Source organism: Carlito syrichta, unplaced genomic scaffold (assembly GCF_000164805.1).
Source record: "Carlito syrichta isolate Samal-C Ts95f unplaced genomic scaffold, Tarsius_syrichta-2.0.1 Scaffold301542, whole genome shotgun sequence".
NCBI classification, from domain to species: Eukaryota; Metazoa; Chordata; class Mammalia; order Primates; family Tarsiidae; genus Carlito; species Carlito syrichta.
Genome location: NW_007245638.1, coordinates 297719 through 317251, shown reverse-complemented (window position 1 = coordinate 317251; position 19533 = coordinate 297719). Strand labels below are relative to the sequence as shown.

The 19533-nt window shown below is 41.0% G+C and overlaps 1 protein-coding gene across 2 annotated transcripts in view; it reads right to left on the bottom strand.

Annotated features, from left to right (window-relative positions):
• The window catches only part of TENM2 (teneurin transmembrane protein 2), a 517874-nt gene extending 503225 nt beyond the window's left edge, over positions 1-14649 (bottom strand). For both annotated transcript variants that reach the window (XM_021710791.1, XM_021710790.1), the window contains exon 1: positions 14399-14649. In XM_021710791.1, coding sequence (XP_021566466.1) covers positions 14399-14537 — 139 coding nt within the window. In that variant the 5' untranslated portion in view covers positions 14538-14649. The remainder of the gene's footprint in view (positions 1-14398) is intronic.
• Between the last annotated feature and the right edge of the window lie 4884 nt (positions 14650-19533).

Below are 19533 nucleotides of genomic sequence, written 5' to 3'. Positions count from 1 at the left end.
AGGCACTAGGAAGGCAGAAAGTGGCATGTTTTTTTGGTGGCTTTGAATTTTCCATGTGGACATGATAGCAATCAAATTGTGATTTTAATGAACAGCACTCTGTGTTTGCTGAAAAAAAAAACCTAGCAAAATCCAGCTGTAGACTTGTGCCAAGTCATAATCATCCCCCTAGCATCTGGGGTTCACTGTCCATTGTCTTGAAAGCCATCCTTCAATGGACACCATCCTTGTATTCACAGGCAACAGCCTAGGTATTAGTATTCAAGTGTGATCACATCTCTGCAAATCCAGTGGCTAAATTCATATTTTAATTGAGCCCAGGAGTGTTGACTTGCAGGCACAGTGTAGGAAAACACACACACACACACACACACACACACACACACACACACACACACACACACAACAAGAAAAATGGCAAGTGGAAGCAACTTTTTACCTTTGAATAGAATATGATACTTACTAAAATGTCAATAACAAATTTCTATTGGAAAAGCCTGAGGCAAGAATAATCTGTTCAATTTTTAAGTGGCAACTGGACAAAAAATTAGTATTTCTTATTCTTTAGAAAATAAAGCTGCCATAGTAAGCCAGGTAAGGTGAGTTAATGGATGAAATATAATGCAATTGCTTTTCTGTGATGTTAAGATTATGAAATTATCATTAGCCAATGAAAAGGTTTCAATGTCCAAAATAATGGTGTGACCACAGTGATTAAAACGGGCAACATAAATTCAATAAGAAATAGAATGGCCAGAGTGAGTGAGGATGTTTATGGAAGTAACATCAAACTGGTTGTGAACCAAGATTTCTAATATCTGTGGTTCAGGGCAAAATACTGACCAATCTTCATCCTGGACACAATGCACTCTATAAACTGTAAAGCATTCTCCACATTAATTTCACTGTCATATGTACATATTCACACAAACAATGACCTCTAAGTGTATATTTCTCTCTGTCTTTTTATATGTCTTTACAAATGTACTTATTTTCACATATGATGCCTTTCTAATGGGAGTACTATTTGCAGTTCATTGGTGATAATAACAACTAACATTTATTGGGTACTTATTCTAAAATAGGCACTGTTGCAAGAGTTTTACATGTATAATCTTATTTAATCGTCATAAAAACCTTATGAGAAAGGTGTGGCTACTGTCCCCATTTCATAGACGAGAACACTGAGGCTCAGGAATTTAAGTAAATCATTCAAAGTCATACAGTCAGTCAGTGACTTTGCAGGGATTCAAACTCAGGCAGTCTAACTTAAGAGCTCTAGATCCCGGCCATTATTCTCTACTACTTCAAAACCATTATGCACTCCTGATGGTTCAGCCCATTCTGGAAACATCCCTAATAAATAAAAGAAGACTTCTGGGGAATTTGGAGGCTCCACAGGAAGCCCAAATGTGGCCCTTTCACAGATCATTAAGTCTTATATGGAGTGTTTGCTCATAACAAACATTTTCTTGACAATCCACATTATTTTTATAATTCCAAGACACTCATGTGGAATGTCACTAAGTTTAGCGGATTTTCCATTTTTAAAAGTAAACCTTACTAACATTCTTAACCTTTCTAGTGAGCTTTCTCATTGCTTGTTTCTGTACCACGTAATTATCACATAAAGAACTAACTACTTATGCAGAAGCAAGAAAGAGAAAACAAAATGAATGGAAACACAAACATGGGCATGTTTGTTGTTTCATATTGAGGGTTATTTAGCTTGGATAATAAATCATTACAATGAATGTCAACATAGCACAGGGGAAAGGGAGTAGTTAGTTGCATATGCTAATGGAAGACGTGCATTACTAATAAGGAAGAGAATGAACAACTCTAGCCACATGCTAGTTATCACTGCAAATCTCAAGACAAGTCATGTTCACACTGAGCATATGATTGCTGTGTGACAGGGCAGGCAAATATTCACATGTCAACAGCAATAGCTCCCATACTCCAGCCAAGACTACTGAAGAGTTTAAAAATAAAGCTCTCCTTGTCATGCACCAAGACATCAAACTTGAACATATCTGCCAGTCAAGGGGATTTTGCCAATCTTTACCCCCAACAAGTGTGGTCTACAGGTCTCAAGCGTAACAGAGTTCAAACTACAAAGAACTGTGATGGATGGTATCCATAAATAAGTCCTAGAACTTTTCCCTCTAAAATATGTCTCAAATCCAGAGATTCTCTGCCTTGCTGTGGCTACTGCATCACCACTGTCATCATACTGGACTACCACAGTCATCTCTTGTCTGTCTTTCCTACTGTCCTTTTGCCGCCTTTTATCTGCATAAATATAGTGATTTTTGTTCTTATTGTGTTAAAATACACACAAGATAAATCTTATGTATAATTTAGCTTTTGAATCATTGTTAGGTATCAATTCAGTTACATCAAGTTACACTCACATTATTGTGCAAACATCATCACCATCCATCTTCAGAACTTTTTTTTTTTTTTTTGAGTTGGAGTCTCACTCTGTCACCCAGACTGGAGTGCAGTGACCGCTTCCGGCCACTGCAGCCTTGACCTCCTGGGCTCCGGTGATCCTTCCGCCTCAGCCTTTCAAGTAGCTGGAACTACAGGCGCGCACCACCATACCTGGCTAATTTTTTATTTATTATAGAGATGAGGTCTCGCCAAGTTGCCTAGGCGGGTCTCAAACCCATGGGCTCAGGCAATCCACTCACTTCAGCCTCCCAAAGTGCGTGATTACAGGCTGAGCCACCGAGCCCGGCTCTCAGAACTTTTTTATCTTTCCAATCCGAAACGCCACAACTATTAAACAGTAACTCCCCAGTCCATCCTGTCTCCAGTCTTTGGCAACCACCATTAAGTTTTCTGTCTCAATAAATTTACTACTCTAGGAACCTCACGTAAATAGAGTCATGCAGTATTTGTCCTTTTGTGTCTGACTTATTTCATTTATCATAATATCTCTAAGGTACACCCATATTGTAGCATCTGTTAGAATTTTCTTCCTTTTTAAGACTGAATAATATTTCATTGTACGTGTATGTCACACTTGTTTATTCATTCATTTGCTGATGGGCACTTGACTACCTTTTGGCTATTGTGAACAGTGCTGCTATGAACATGGATATATAAATATCTGTCTGAGTCCTTGCTTTCAATTTTTATAGGTATACACTCAGAAATGGTATTGGATCATCTGGTCCTTCTATATTTAATTTTTTTGAGGACCCACCATACTGTTTTTCACAGCAACTATATTATTTTGCATTCCCACCAGCCATGTACAAGCGTTCCAATTTCTCTCCATCCTTTTCAACATGTGATATTTTCTGTTTTTAGATTTTGTTAATAATAGCCGTTCTAACGAGGGTGAAAATATAGTTTGTAAAGATACATACTGGCCTGGCACAGTGGCTCACACCTATAATCCCAGCACTTTGGGAGGCTGAGGCAGGAAGATTGTCTGAGCCCAGGAGTTTGAGACTAGCCAGACCTTGTCTCTACAAAAAATTTTTAAACAATTAAAAAAAAAAAAAACTAGCCAGAGATGGTGGCATGCACCTGTAGCCCTACTACTCCAGAGGCTGAAGAATTGTCTGAGTCCAGGAGGCCAAGGCTGTGGTGAGCTATGATCACGCCACTGCACTCCAGCCTGGGCAATAGAGTGAGATCCTGACTCAAACAAAACAAAACAAAAGTTATAAACTGAAGTTAGAAACACCCTTTTATCGCTTCTAACTGTGTTTAGGAGAAAATAATAAACCCTTTGCAAAGGCTATACAGTCGTCTGCAGGAACCTCTTTCATTCCATCTCATCCCACCTCTGTCACCTTGTTTTGCAGTAGATATGCTCTTCCATTTAATTCTTCAAACACGACAAACTCTTCCTCAGTTTAGGATCTTTGCACATGTGAATCCCTTTGCTGTGAAAGTGCTTTTCACTCCATTTTCAAGGAGGGCCTGGTCTCATCCTATCTGAGTTTGGATACTACCAGGTCATCAGCAGACCTAGTGGCCCCTCTCACTGCAACCACCTTTCTTCCTACTCTTTTTCCACATAGCATTCATGTAGATTGTGCATTTATCATTTTTTTGATTATTCATTTATTTTTATTTTCCCTCTCTGCATCTGAGGACAAATTCTATGGAAGAAGAGCCCAGATCTTGTTCACTGTTGCAATAGTGTTTGCTTGGTTCCCAGAGCCAAGTCAAGTACCCGGCACACAGTAGGTCCTCAATAAGTATCCATTAAACTTATGAATGATGTATAGAAACATGCAGACCATGATAACAAACAGCAGGAACCATGATAACCTCCCTGGGTTCTGGGAAAAGGTTGGAAAGAATGTGTCCCTTGCAGATATTTATCAGCTCTGGCAACAGGCTCTGTGCATCTTCCGGCCTGAAGAAACCACACATCTCAATAACAATGGGATCAATTTTGACATTAACACGAATATTACCAAAGCCCAAGAGATACATTTAAATTCACCGAGCTCCATGGCAGATAATATAAAAGCTCTAACTTGCTCTCTAGAAACAAGAAACTTTCATTTATGACTTCTCAGCTTGTGCTAATCCTGCCCATTAGGCCAAAATATTGCATTTTACACAGGATGCAAGATCATACAAGAGACTGATGTAATACTTAGGCACAAAACCAGCTGGCAGATTTAACACTGAAACCCCCTTTATTCAGAAGGCACAAATCAAGCTCACGATGCCGTTTTTTTGACAGATTCCTGCATGTTCCTCATTATGGATAGATGAAAGAAGACAACTCCACATTCTGGGGCACAAGTCTAACCCCCTGCATTTGCATACCCAGTCATTTGTAAACGAAAAGAAACACATCTTTGCATTGGCCCAGAGGTAAATGTTTACTCAGAAAGGTGACTTCTGACATTGACAATAATGTCAGTTTTCCATCTGCATATTTTAAGGTAATGCATCCTTCCTTTAAGTGCTTTCAGTTCAGCTCAGCTTCTTGATTTTGCTCTTTCAATGAGCACAGCGACACCAAGACCTCTAGGTCTCAATCTGAATAACTTTCTGGGAGGAGAGAAAAATGCAATAAGGCTTCTTGCCATCCCAAGGACAGGCACTTGGGTTGCCAAAAAGTGAGCACGGAGACTGTCGTCCTTTCATCTTCCTTACGCCACCATACTTGACTAGCTGAGGGCTGAAAGGCTCACCCTAGGCTGTGGATGAATCCTTCTCTAAAATGCAGTCTATCCCTGGAGATCCCTCTGGAACATTTGCTCAGGTAGCTGAGCAGTTCATCAGCATAGCAATTTGCCCGGTCAGCTCCATCCATCAGAGCAGAGAAGTGTGGCTGGCGGAGGGAGGACTCGGGGGAGAGCTCCCCGTGGGCAGATAGGGAAGGCACATTCATCCAGAGATCATAAATATGCATCTTGGCCCTGATCTTCTCTGCATGCGGGTGATAGACTGGAGACGGCAAAGAGCCAATCCTCACCGGCCTGCTGTCTCCAAGTGCCCCGGTTCCACCTAAGAACGTGCTCTATTTAGATCTAAAGAGGCAGGCACATTTGCCACGTGCGACTCAGTGCACTGTCTGAAACACAAAGGCGAGAGTGGGAGCTCTCTCTAGCTCCCAGATCACAGAGCTTACAAATCACATTCAAAAGAGGCCTCTTTCTTAAGAAGTTACTATTTGCCAGGTGGGATAGGACAATAAGTAAGACAGGATCTCTCGCTCCTTGGAGAGCTGACAATCTAGTCAATTCAAATTAAATTGCTAAGTTAATTTAAATAGGATATATGAAGCACTATGGTGGAATAAACAGATGGTGCTCTAAGAGCAGGGAAAAGAAACCTTACTTAACTGTGGGTGGCATGAGTAGGGGGGTCACTGAAAATTTCTCAGGAGAAGTCAAATCTGGACTAGGACATAAAGAACAGAGAGCAGCATGTCACTACCAATCAGGGTATAAGCAGTGGAAGACTCAGCAGTCTCCCAAATTTACCCCCAACAATATATATATTTTTTCTTTCTGCCACAGCTGGAAAGTGAAGTTGAGAATTTTTCAGCATCTCTCTGTCTGCCAGATCTTGTCTGAAGATGCCTACGCTAAGAAGCCAACATAGAGAGAGAAAACATAGACCATCAGCAGGAGTGGTTTGGAAATTCTGACTTGTATTGATTGAGACACCTTCCCACGAAGAAAGCAGGGATTAGTAATAAGTTGCTTGTCAGTTGCTCATCGGCTTCTTTGCCAGGCAAGGATGAGAGGGCTAAAGTTGAGGGAAAAAAAAAAAAAAAAGGATAAAGGAAAAAAACAACAACAATGCTCACTGTAAATTAACGCTTGTCAAACTCAACAAGTTGGAGAGCTGGGGGAAGGCTTAATTAAAGTAAACATACAATTTAAAGTGAGGGACATTTCAGCCTACATAGAAGAGAAATTCTAGGTATTAAAACAAATTCATGAAAAGTTAGAGGCATGCATTGCCATTTACCACTTATCCAAGGCTTGGGTGGTAATGAAATTAGCAAACTCCCCCCAGATTTGGTGTTAGAATGATTTTGCTCTTAGACAATGCTGGACCATTGAAGCCAATGTGCTTGTGTCTCTGTGCAAGGCATTTCCCTCCCCCATTTCTTTCACTTTTCTTTTCCCTACCCCACCAGAAACATCATCATCGTCATCATAATACAATCTCCATTCAGCATGCAGTGCCTCAGTATCTCAGCTGGTTGCTGTGCTTGAGGACATTTGACATTTGCTGATTGCTTGGGAGCTTGAGGCTGCAATTGCAAACTCTCAGCATAAAGAATCTAAAGCGAGGAACAAAATGACTTAGACTTGTGAGCTGGGAAAAGCTTTTGGGAAAAGTTGTGTTTTTTTTGTGGTTCAAGTAGGCAAGAAAAAGACCACATCAGACAGGATGGAACATGAACCAGTGTGCCCCAAGAAGTACTTCTTAAAAGATCCTTTAGAGCATTCACTTGCTTTGGCCATGTTTTTCTCCAAACAGTGAGACTAGCAAGAATTGCCTTCAGCAAGAGAGTAGGAATACACTGTTGCGACTTCAAGTGCCAATATATATATTTTTTGAATTGGAGTCTCACTCTGTCATCCAGGCTGGAGTGCAGTGGCATGTTCACTGCCACCCCAGCATCGACCTGCTGGTCTCCAGCAATCCTTCCATGTAGTCAGAACTATAGGAATGCACTACCACACCTGGATAATTTTTTGATTTATTGTAGAGATGAGGTCTCTCCAAAGTTGGTCTCAAACCCGTGGGCTCAGGCAGTCCTCTCACCTCAGCCTCCCAAAGTGCTGGGATTACAGGTTTGAGCCACGGCGCCCAGCCTGAGTGACAATATTTAATAGTGTGCTTTAGAGCCACAGTCCTGGTTTTGGGGATTGCTCTGCAGGGAGAAGACAAGCCAAGAGAAAGTGTTCATATGGAATTTATAAGCTGAATAATCAGTGATAATGGAAAAGGAATAAAAAGAGGAAAAGAATTACTCTCTGACTGGATTTTGGTAAAGTATTTCCTGCATGGTGGCAATTCTGTAGCCCTAAAGACAATAGTTTTTGGAAAAGGGTAGGATGTAGAAACTATGTAGTAATTCTTCTGGTAACAACTGTGGAGGAATTCTGATTGCTTTGCAACCTCTATGTAAACTTAATGAAGCATTTTTAGTTGGATGTTTTTAAAACTGGGTCAAAGAAAGGGGAAAAACACCCTGAATGCTGATGCTACTCTATAATAGATTGAATACGTAGTGGCGGTAAATCTGTAAAAGCCTTTGCCTAAGCACAGAAGTGAACTAGCACAGCAAAAGCCATTCTGATAAACGGAGATCAATACCAGGAGAATATCTAAAATTGGCTTTTCATCCCTAACCTCACCAGTCCCCACTGACAACCAGAAAACTGCAGACTGCAGCGCCCACTTAAATTGCACAGGGTTTCACATAAGCAAAAGAAATGTACAAAGAGATGAGAGAAAGGAAGAGAAGTATCTCTCTAGGATAGGAAAATGATTGGCCACCACAGACATGACCTGCTCTTTGTGATGCTTCATGCAATTTCTTCTACCTGATAAAGAGGCTCTGACACTTTATGCAGATGAAAAACAGATGATTAGACACAAATAAATTCTCCCACCCCTAAGAGTGAAATAAAGGTCTTTGAAGATGTGCAGGAGGGTATCTTTTATCATCCGGAAGAGCCGCGCATATTCTTAGCACTTACATTTGTAGAATACCTTAAAGTTGTGTGTGCACGCAGATGCACATGTGTATTTATATGTGTGCATGCGTGAGAGAGATACTGAAAAGTAGTCACTTTGATTCCCTTCCCAAGAGGCACCTGAGAGGCAAGAACAACGTGTTCCTCGGGCTTGCCCCAAGTCAGATGGTATTTCTGCATCTCTTGTATTCTCTTTAGCTGAGGCGCTGGTTCTTATGCACTCATAGCTCACTGGGAAAGGATACTGATGATTCAAAGTTGATGGAACTTTTCCCATCAGTGATGTTGCTGGATGTCGCCCTTCTGGCACTATCTCCATGTTTCTATCTCTGGTCCAGCAGATACATGATAATCACTGGATGCATCTATGGTAGGAGGAGGAATGGCAAGGCCACAAGAGCTCTCAGAAGCTTTGGGAGATAAGTGAGAAACTCCAGTTTCCTTGGAAGGTCCTGAGACGAATTCTGGTTCTTCCCATGAGGCCAGTGGTCCTCCGCCTGTGGCCTGCAGAGCCATTTGTGGATCTGTGTACACGCTACTCAATGATTTAAATTTTGTGTTTTCAACTTGTTAATAATTTAAAATTAAAACACTGACCATTAGAAAGACAAAATTTTTCTTTTGCATGGATACTGGTATTTTTATAGAATATGATGTTAGGATGATTGTTTTCTAATAAGAGCCGATATTTCTCAAAGAGTGAGAAACATAACACTGGGTCTTTGGGTGGAGTTAAGGAATTCCTTAGAGTGCTCTCTTTGGAACACTTGTTTATCCTTTTATTCTGCCTACCATGTACCCAACATATACCATGTACTGGACACCATTATGGTTCATGGGATATATCAGGGAACAACCCAAGTTTCTTGCCCCAGTGGAGTTTATATGTTGTGGGTAGATGCAAACAGACAATAACATAATCAATAACCACATAGCAGGTTAGAAACTCCTAAGTGCCATGAAAAAACAAAAGTAAAAGTTTAAAAGAAAGAAACGGGGTAAGGGGAATTGAGAGCGAGGAGACTGAATGGGAGACAGGGTGCTTTTTACTTTTAAATAGCATGGTCAGGGTAGGGAAGAAAGTTTAGAAGAATGAATTGACTCCTTATCTTAGTTATCCATAGGTCTGGACATTTGTGTCACAGAGGCATTCAGTGGGGTCACTTGTTGAGTGAGGTGGGGACAGAGCCACAAGAAAACAGCTACTGGGTAAAACTCACTCTCTGGGTACCCACACTCAGTTATTCACATGTCTGCCTAAATGCAAGTTGGCTGACCCCTCTAGGGGCACTTACCTTCTGGCCAGTAATCAAGATTCTAATAAAAACTGAAGAGAAAACATCCAATTGCGAGGCTGCTCGCAATTGGATGCTAGGGTCAAAGCCCAACTCACAGGGACTACAGAGCACCAGGCAATTCCTCCTACGTCCCTAAGCCCTCCAACAGTGTGTTAAATTCTTTTCTTGTCTGACATAGAGTAATAACACAGGTTGTCACCATCTTGAACAACAAAAGATGGGAAGACTTAATTTCTCTTTCTTTCAGAGGCATGTCACAGACTTCCATTTAATGTTAGGAGAAACGAAACTGGTCCTAGGTAAGAGAAGTCACCATTTTTACTGCACCCTTGGGGAGACAAGGAATAGAGCAATTGAGGATAAAATACACCACATGGAGTTTTAATCAGTGAAGAGCTGGGCATTGCATTTTATATGAATAAGTCAGTTTACTCCTCTCTCCAAATACTCCTCTCTCCAAATACTCACAGCTACTGTCCAGAGTAGAATGTATCCCTCAAGTATGGCCATAGGTCAAGTAAGTACAGGCTCAAGTATAATCAATTTCACATTTCTGAAAATTCATTGACTATGCAAAAGAAATAATAAATATCTGAAGAAAACAATCTATTTTCTTTTTAAGAAAAGATCATAGGCTATATTTCATATTCTGAAACTAAAGAAACACTGTTTCCAGGTGAGGGCTTGTCAGTGCTTTTGCAAACTAGTCCAGGTCAGCCCTCTGGGAACTAGACACCTACCTTGCTGAAAGGGAGCTGATTCACCTCCCTTCCGGGTGAGTAAGAGCCTTCTGGCACATCCAGGCTTGTCCATCGTGGTATTGTCTACATTCCTGTTCCATCTCTCCTCATGTCCCTGTGACTCACAGCCCACTCACCCACAGTTCCCCACTTCTCCATCACTCTTCAGTTTTTCTGGGAACTGATGATTTTAGCCTCACAAAATTTTGTGACAGTATGCAAAGCTCAGGAAAACCTGCAAATGTTTCCACTTACAGAATCAGAGTCCTAATAAATGTTTCTACATATGAAATATGAGTCCTAACAAATAGCAAACTCTAATAAAAGCTAACATTTATAGAGCACTTAGCATGTGCTGGGCATTTGTGAATATCTAATATTAAATACATACATATGCTAAGTTCTTTGAATGAATTAATATCATTTAATCTTCACAACAGCCTTATTGTTATGAAAGAGGATACTGAGACACAGAAAGGTTAAGCAACTCACTAGTTAAGTAACAACTAGGAAGTGGCAGAACTGGGATTTGAACTTGACACCTGGAGCTTATGCTTAAAACCACTATGTGCTATTGCTATCCACTATATAAAAGTATTATGTATTTATAAAACTATTATAAATTCGTGCAAAGTATTAAGCTACCATAATAAAAGCAGTATGGTGGAAAGACAAATAGAGTAGGGTTTAGGAGGCAAGGGAACTAGTTGGGCTGCAGTTTCAGCTCTAGCTGTTATTGTATCAGCCAAGGTCCTAGCAGGTGACATCCAAGCTGGGCAATGTGAGGGGAGTTGAATAGGGGCCTATTTCAACAGTTGTGTCAAGGTGCAGGGAAACCAGAGAGTTTGAATAATGTTCTAGGGTTAGCAAAAGTGAGAGTGATTACAGAAATCCAGAAAGAGACAATCGTATGGGGAAGGCCACCTGGGAATATTTGTGTCTCAGGTACAGGAAAACAGTCAAGCAAGGCACTGTGAAAAAGAAGAAGCTGGTAATAAGTTCCCCTGTCTCTCTTCCACCTTCTTACTTTCTTCTGACCTTTGATCTCTGTCCATTGAGTCAACCTAGCTATCAGCTGTAGGATAGGGACCCACAGATGCAGAATCAGCTTTCAGGCAGGGGGCAAGATCCTGATGGGTTAAGGGGAATGTGAAGGACAAATAGAAAATGGGCAGCATGGTCACTATCATGGTAAACTGGAACAAATCTCAGCTTCCCTGGGACTTGATTTCTTTATCATTGTAATGAGACTATTGAAACACAAGCAATTTACACTGTCTTCCAGCTTTGACATTGTAAGGTGTTATGAATCTACCCTCTGTCTATAGTCCAAGAGACTTTTAGAATTACTTTTTTTTTCTTTTTTGGGTCGGAGTCTTACTCCGTCGCCGAGGCTGCAGTGCAACGGCACGCTCACAGTCACCCCAGCATTGGCCTGCTGGGCTCCAGTGATCTTTCCACCTCAGCCTTCCAAGTAACCAGAATTACAGACACGTGCTACCATGCCCAACTATTGATTTATTGTAGAGACGAGGTCTCGTCAAGTTGCCTGGGTTTATCTTAAAATTACTTTTAAAAATAAAGTATAAAAGACCATCTTCACCACATAAACTCTGGTGGTATTCTGTATCACTTCTGCACTTAAGTGCTGGTGAACGTGTGAAGGCAGGCTGTGGCTGGGGTGGAAGGGCATTTTCCTGGTCTAGAAAGTAACCCAGGTATTGTTAAATGATCTCAGAAAGTGACTCAAGAATATGAAAACTGTGCAAACAAAGAAATTCATGTAATATAAAATCTCTTTCTGAAGCAAAAGGCAAAGTAATAATAAACTATTGTCAAGCATATTTCAAAACTCAAACAAGAGATGCCTCACATGCTTCCATGGGGGGGGGTCTATGTCATGATGACTTAAGTCCCATCCCCATTCTCTCTCAAAGACAGTGGCCACATGAATACAATGTTTGGCAATATGGCCTTTGTTAAGGAAAAGTTGAGGGTGTGAATGCAAGGAGGTGATCCTGTCCCACTAAGTCATATGGGGCTTATCTAAGTAGCTTGATAGTGTGCTTCTGGGTGCTTGATAAGTTGTTCCCAGTTCTCTCAAGGATTCTTGTGGGCAGACTCTTGAGAGAGGATTAAGCTTGTCTGAATAGAAGACACATGCTCTCGATGAGGGCGTCGGTTCTCCCTAGCTTCTGGAAACATATTTCCTCATTCTCAGCATCTGAGATAATTGACATGTGGTGTTCTGAAGGATGCTGTAATTTTCCCCTGCCTCCTCATATCCCTTCTACTTAAATAAAGGTAAATGAAATTGCACCATTATGGAATCATCGCTTTGTTTCCTCCAGGCTCATGAGATGTAGTTTTAACCCTTTATCAGAGTTATTGTTGATTTTCTTCTTAAATGAGAGGAAACCCATACCCTCTTGGGGCTTCTAAGCTTAGGGAGCGATCAAGTGCATGTACATGCTTGTGCTGTGGGGTGGAGTGGAAGAAGAGAGAGGAGGGGATACTTGAGTTGAACTCGCTCTACATCATAACTGCACCTAGCATGGCCTAAAAAAGCAAAAAGTGGGCAAAACAGAGGGCAAGTGACTATATATATACGAAAGACAACATAAAAGTAGCAGTCTATGTTTCTGTGGTTTTGTCTATACCACCTATAGTTCACACACATAAGAAGAGACAAAAGCTTGAGATATGAAATGGGTTGAAATGCCAATATGTCCACTTACTAGTTGTATGGTCTTAGATGAGTCTTCTGCCTTTAGTTTCCTCATTTAAAAATTGAGAAACAGACTAGGGAACTCTTTTTTTTTTCCTGAGTCGGAGTCTCACTTCGTTGTCCAGGTTGGAGTGCAGTGGAACGCTCATGGCCACCCCAGCATCGACCTACTGGGTTCCGGCGAAACTTCAACCTCAGCCTTCCAAGTAGCCAGAACCACAGGCACACAATACAATGCCCGGCTAATTTTTTTGATTTATTGTAGAGATGAGGTCTCACCAAGTTGCCCGGGCTGTTCTCGAATCCATAGGCTTAGGCAGTCTTCTCACCTTGGCCTTCCCAAGTGCTGGGATTATAGGCTTGAGACGCTGTGCCCTGCCTAGGGAACTCTTAGAGGGAGTAAGGAGGGAAGGAAGGAGAGAGGGAGGGTTGGAAAACTATCCATCGTGTATCATGCATACCATTTGAAAGATGCGCTTAATCAAATCCCAAATCTCAGCATCACACAACATACCCATGTAACAAATCTGCACACATACCCCTTGAAGCTGGAAATTAAAAACAAACACACATCTGGAGCTGATAGCAATAGGAATACATACCACAGAGGGTGGATGTAATATTAAAGTGAGACCAATTCAGTAATCTAAGTAAAAGTACTTTGTAAAACATAAGTTGCCCTGACATGTGAGGAGTTATTATTACTCCATCTAAATTGACAAGACAGCAGCACGCCCTTTGAAGGCAAATGGTACACCTGAAGATTTGTCAACAAACCCAGCCACCTGCAGCAGAAGACACCACGAGTTTCACAAAAAATGTGTTCAACATGCTAAATATCACATACAAATAACAAGACTAAGCCACATTTTGAAGAAAATTCAGTTAATACAATGGATCACTTCCCCTTGCTTCCTTTTGCCTATTTTTAAAATGTCTTTACACAGAGCTACAATAAAGGGTAAAACCAATCACACATTTTCATTAGTACACAGAGAGCTACCACAAATAGGTCTCTGGAGGGTGAAAAAAATGTGACAGATGTAGACAGAGTAACTTGAAAAGAGTATTTCGGCAATAGACACAGGATGCTTGACTTAACAGATGTTTACAGTTAATAAATTCCATTTTATATCTATTTTCACAGAATATCTTTCTGGTGATATACCTTGCAGACATCGTGAAGGTAGCAGAAAAAATTTAGATCAACAGCCTGTTAGGAATTAGAAATCGTACTCAGTGAGAAGAATTCACAAGTACCGTAAGACAACTGCGGTGCAAAATCAAACAGTTTTGCTGCCAGTTCTCCCATCTCTCCCTGGATACTTGCTGAAGGGTTAAAGCAAATACTCCGACTACTCTGTCAATTACGAAAGGTCCTCACAAAGCCCTGTCTGCATGCACATCCATCATCCTTACCCAGAGACTCCATCACAACCTTCCCATGAAGAAAACTCACAGACTGAGGTGAGGCACTGCCGAGTCTCCATAAGAAGTGGTCTGGCTTGCACGCGAGTGTGCCAGCCACGCTAATGATCAGGAGAGGTGGGCTCACCATCGGTGGAAGCTGAGAACAGGATGTTCTTCCCTTGTGTTTCCCTCTAACTACAGAAAATCCCCAGCAGTCCCAGCCTCACACAGCTGAGGCCTTCTCCAGCTGGGAAGGAAAAAACAGAATAGGCAATATCTGCTCTCCCCTCCTCCCTTCCTGCTCCCTTCCCTGTAGACAGCCTCAGCATGAGGTTCCTGAGGAATTAGTTGGATAGGACGCCTCCCCTGCTGACAGCCAAATGCCAGCCACAAGTCCTGCTCATGTAATGTGTCTGACATTTCTGCATCTCTCTGGGTTAACATTGTTTGACACAGACTTAAAAAAAAAATCTCTAAGAAAGGTTTGTGCATGTGTATATGTGTGCATTCACACACACAAAATCTGTTGTTTTGTAGCATCACTGTGTATATTAATTTTAAAAAATTATTATCTTAGTTGCTGACACATCTCTGCTTTGGCATTTCTACTTAGGCAGAAGTAATTGGTTTCAGAAGGCTGAAAACCCTTATTTGAAACCATGTGTGCATTCCTGTTGATGGATGCCATAGAATGTTCAAATATCATCTTCCCTCAAGTAAAATAAGCGTTAAAATCCAGAAGGACAAGATGTGATTGACAGCACAGCATACGTGCATTTTAACTACCTGTTGTCAAATTATTTTAAAGCACCTCTATATGAAATGGGGTCAGTTCTCCTTCCTGACCAGTTATCTTTAGATAGATCTTATCAAGTTTGAAAGGGATTCTTCCTTCCTGTACTGGAAAACACTTTCCATTTTTTATTGTTTTTCCTAACGGCAAAGAGCTGATAAAGTGGAGATCTCTCTCTAATAGCCACACAAGGTGCAGTCCCTGATGGGGAAGAGGAGAGAAACAGCTATCCATCATGTTTAGAAGGAAAGTTTAGTTGTAGGGCTGTAAGTCCAGAAAGAAGGGCTTTTGGATACTTTTGTGATTTTATTTTAAAGGAATATTAGAGTCTAGCTGCTGAAGTGGATAATATCAACATGACGGACAAGCAAAATTCCAACAAGAAACAATGAACCCCACTTCAGATGGTTTGGGGAAGGCAACTGGATGACTGTGCATGGCTATAGCAGAATGACCGAGTGAGCATAAAGACTCACTACCAGGAACTCCAGGCATACCTCTGCATGTGTTATGTATTGCCATGGAATCTGCGTATGTTAGGCACTACAGAATGCACCACCATTGGTGAACTCTTCAAAAACCACTCATGAAACTGAGGGCAGAAATCCTATCTATGACATCTCTACATGATAGTCACCCAGAGGCAACATGGCAGCATGGTTAAGCCTACAGACTCTACAACAGAACTGCATGGGCTCAAATCCCACCTTTGTCACCTTTTATTGACTATGTGATCTTAGGCAACTGGTTTACAGTACGATGTCTCAGTTTCCTCATCTGCAATATGGGAATAATAATAGAAGCTACATCAAGGGGTTATTATAAGGACTGAGTTAATACATGTTAAAATATGAGTCATTGCTTTTCACAGTCAATATATTAATATCCAGTCTCTTCCTGATTACTCCTCACACAAGGGAAACTAGGTCCCATTCTATTCTTGGCTACATACTGTTGTCAGAAATTTCTTCTCCACACTGAACCCAAATTAAGCTCCTGGCAATTTCAATCGATTTACCTCAGATCTATTAGGAAATACAGAGCCGGGATAAGTCTCATTCCTCTTCCTCTGACAGTTCTTCACAATGTTTGAGACAGCTGTAATGTATCCCTAAGTCTTCTTCACACCAAGCCTTCCCAGTTTTCAGTCACTTTTCAGGATATGGCAATTTTCCCAGATTGTTCTTTATCCTTGTCACCTTTCTTTGAATGCATTCAGATTTGTCAACATTCTTAAATTGTATAATCTCAAATGGAACAGAATTTTCTGGGTGTGATGTAAGAACGCAAACAATAGGAGACAATTATCTTTCTTAGTCCAGATACGCCGTTTTTTCAATTGCAGAAATCACTGGGTGCTGTCAAAATTCATATTCAAATAACTATCCATCCCTTTGGTTCAAATATGTTTCTCAGATACTAGAGGAATAAAGAAGTTCTCTCTCTCTCTCTCTCTAAAGCAGGATTTATTAAGAGGACAGAAAAACTCCCACAGTGGGAGGGGACCTGAAGAGGTTGCTCAGTTCTCTCTATTTTTTTTTCTAATATCAGTCTGAAGGACATAGTCAAGTACTCTCTTGTGTATAGACCAATATACATAACGAAATACTTGCAATACTAGGCTAAACCTTCTGAAAAATCAGTCCACAGCTTTCCTGGATGGAAATTTATATCTGGAACTAAGTTTGCAAAACTCCTGGGTGATCAATCCGCCTTAGCACTTTATTTTTCCAAAGAAACTCAGAGAACTTAAATGACTTATGCAAGCTCATGTATAGATGCAGCTGGGAGTTGAGCCAACACGAAATCATGACCTAGAACATTCCCAATCCCCCCTAACATGACCAACTGAACGGTTTTCTTGCTCATGACCCCAGTGTAACCCAGTCGATTTCTTTTCAAACGTGATTCACTGAGGAGCCTGACAGTTTTTTCCCTATAGCAAATCAGTGCACTTGCAGGCCAGCTGCTCTCACTGAGATACAGCTGCATGTAGGTGTGGTCAGTTGTAACTAGTAAGTAGCATGCTCACACAGGTGTTTCAAGAAGGGGCCCCAAGAACTGTAGGGGAACTTTGTATAAGTCCGTCTAAAAGCAATTCATTCCCAAATTCTTAGGATAAAGGCATCATACCCATCCCCATTTGTATAGGCATTTGTGTGTTTGTGTCTGTATTTTCTAAAGCAGCAGTATGTCCTCTGGAGAAGCGACTTGTTTCTAAACCCTTCCCAGCTGTCCTGTCAAATGACCTGGAAGAGAAATGAAGGAACTTGCTCACTCGCTCTAAAAGGGAATTAAAAGAAAACAAAACCAAACCTGCTTTGTACTTGCCTGACAGAGATAATGTGAATTGGAATAACAAATGTGTTTGTATGTGAAGCTTTAAAGAAAAAAAAAAAAAAACAGTGGGAAAGCTACTTTTAAAGCAATTTCTTAATCTGGAAGCAGTTGTATCTAAAACTAAATAACAACAAACAAGCCAAAAACAAAACAAAACAAGCCTCAGGCTACTCAATTCATTGAATCCTGCTCGACACATAAACAAAATACTCCCCTGATTTTCTCTGCTAAAAGTGACCTCTCCTTTCTCACACTGTTTTCTTTAATTATCATGGCACGATCATATGTGACACTGTAATAATTCTGTGTACGTATGTCCACTCCCTTACGAGTCTGCAAATTCCTGAAAGACAAGGGTGAATTATCATGCTATCCTCTGCCATAATGCCATCTTGCAGTGTGACAACCTCCTATCTGTTCTCTCAATATCATTCTTGCTCTTCTCTCTAATCCTCTATCCATGTGGCAGGCAAGATGATCTTTTAAAAGCAAATCTGGTCATTATACCCTCTTCTTAAAAAATCCATCACTGGCTTCCTCTCTTTCTAAGGCAGAGGCCAGAGAGTTCATGCCTCTTTAAGATGACCCATGAAACAGTATAAGGTCTGGTCCTTGCCTGCCCACTTCTTATTATCTATGCCCCTTCTCTCTTCGCCCTAGCAACCATGTCCTTTCAGTCCCTGAAACACATCATTTTTCCTTCTAGTTCACATATACCTCCCTCCCCTACCCCTTCCTGTGGTTATCTCCTATTATTAATCAGTTACTTCTTTAGGGAAGTCTTCCCTCATATCATATTCAAGTCAGGCCCTCCTGATGTTACATGCTGTGGTCCCATCCTATAAATTTTCTTTAAGACCTTTCCAAAGCATATTTCCTGATACACTGGTAGAATATGATATAACCACATCAGAAAAAATGTTAAATTCTAAGTCTTCAGAAACCTTCTAAAGAGCCATGCTAAGCCATAAAATAATTCAGACATACTTCTGGAAGTAAGGGAAAAGCTACCCTAATGCTGAATCAGCCACCCACGGCATTTTTATTTAAAAAAAAAAAAAAAAAGCCCTAAACTGGAATGCATACTTTAATAGCAGACTGGTTTCTTTGGTTAATGAGTTTAATATTCAAAAGGGCTCCCAGAGGTCTAGAGACACCATCAAAGTGTAGGTATACTACTATTATGTGTTCTGGGAGTCCTGTTGGCCATACCTCATTGATGGTCTCTATAGTGTATCAATCACTCTAGCAGAAAATGCCAGGTCACCATAAATGCATCCCACCTGGACTCATCCCTGTGCAACTGGCTTACAACTTCAGAACTCACTGGGGTCAAAAGAAGAGGGCCACTGCAGGATGAGGAAGCCAACACCCTTTTAAGAATTACTTAAAACATCAGAAGTCAAGGAGAAAGATGTGGATTCTGAGAATTGGACTCCTTACTTATAGGTGCCAGTGGGGCACCTGATGCTCTCTTTGTAAGCAGGCTTATGTGGACAGAGGCTGCAGCACATACAAGCTTAGGGCAGGGAAAGGGCAATGAAGAAATTATATTCATTGAGCACCTATTCCATGTCAGTGCCTCCACTGTGGGCTTTACATCCAGTTTATCATTTAATTCGATGTGTCCTCTAGCTCATTCTTTTTTTTGTTCTTGTTGTTAGAGTTCTCCAGGTTGGCTGTTAACATTCCCCCTAAGCTGGGCACAGTGGCTCATGCCTCTAATACCACCACTTTGGGAGGCAGAGGTAAGAGGATTGCCTGAGCCCACTGGTTCAAGACCAACTTGGGCAACTTGGTGAGACCTCATCTCTACAATAAGTAAATTAAAAAAAACAACAACTAACATTCTCCCTAGATAACATTTCAATACTGCAATTCACACCTTCTGCAATTCACTCCTTTTTTCCATTTCACCTTAAAAAAAAAATCATCTCTGACTGGGTGCAGTGGCTCAGCCTGAAGTCCCAGCATTTTGGGAGGCCGAGGTGAGAGAATTGCTTGAGCCTGG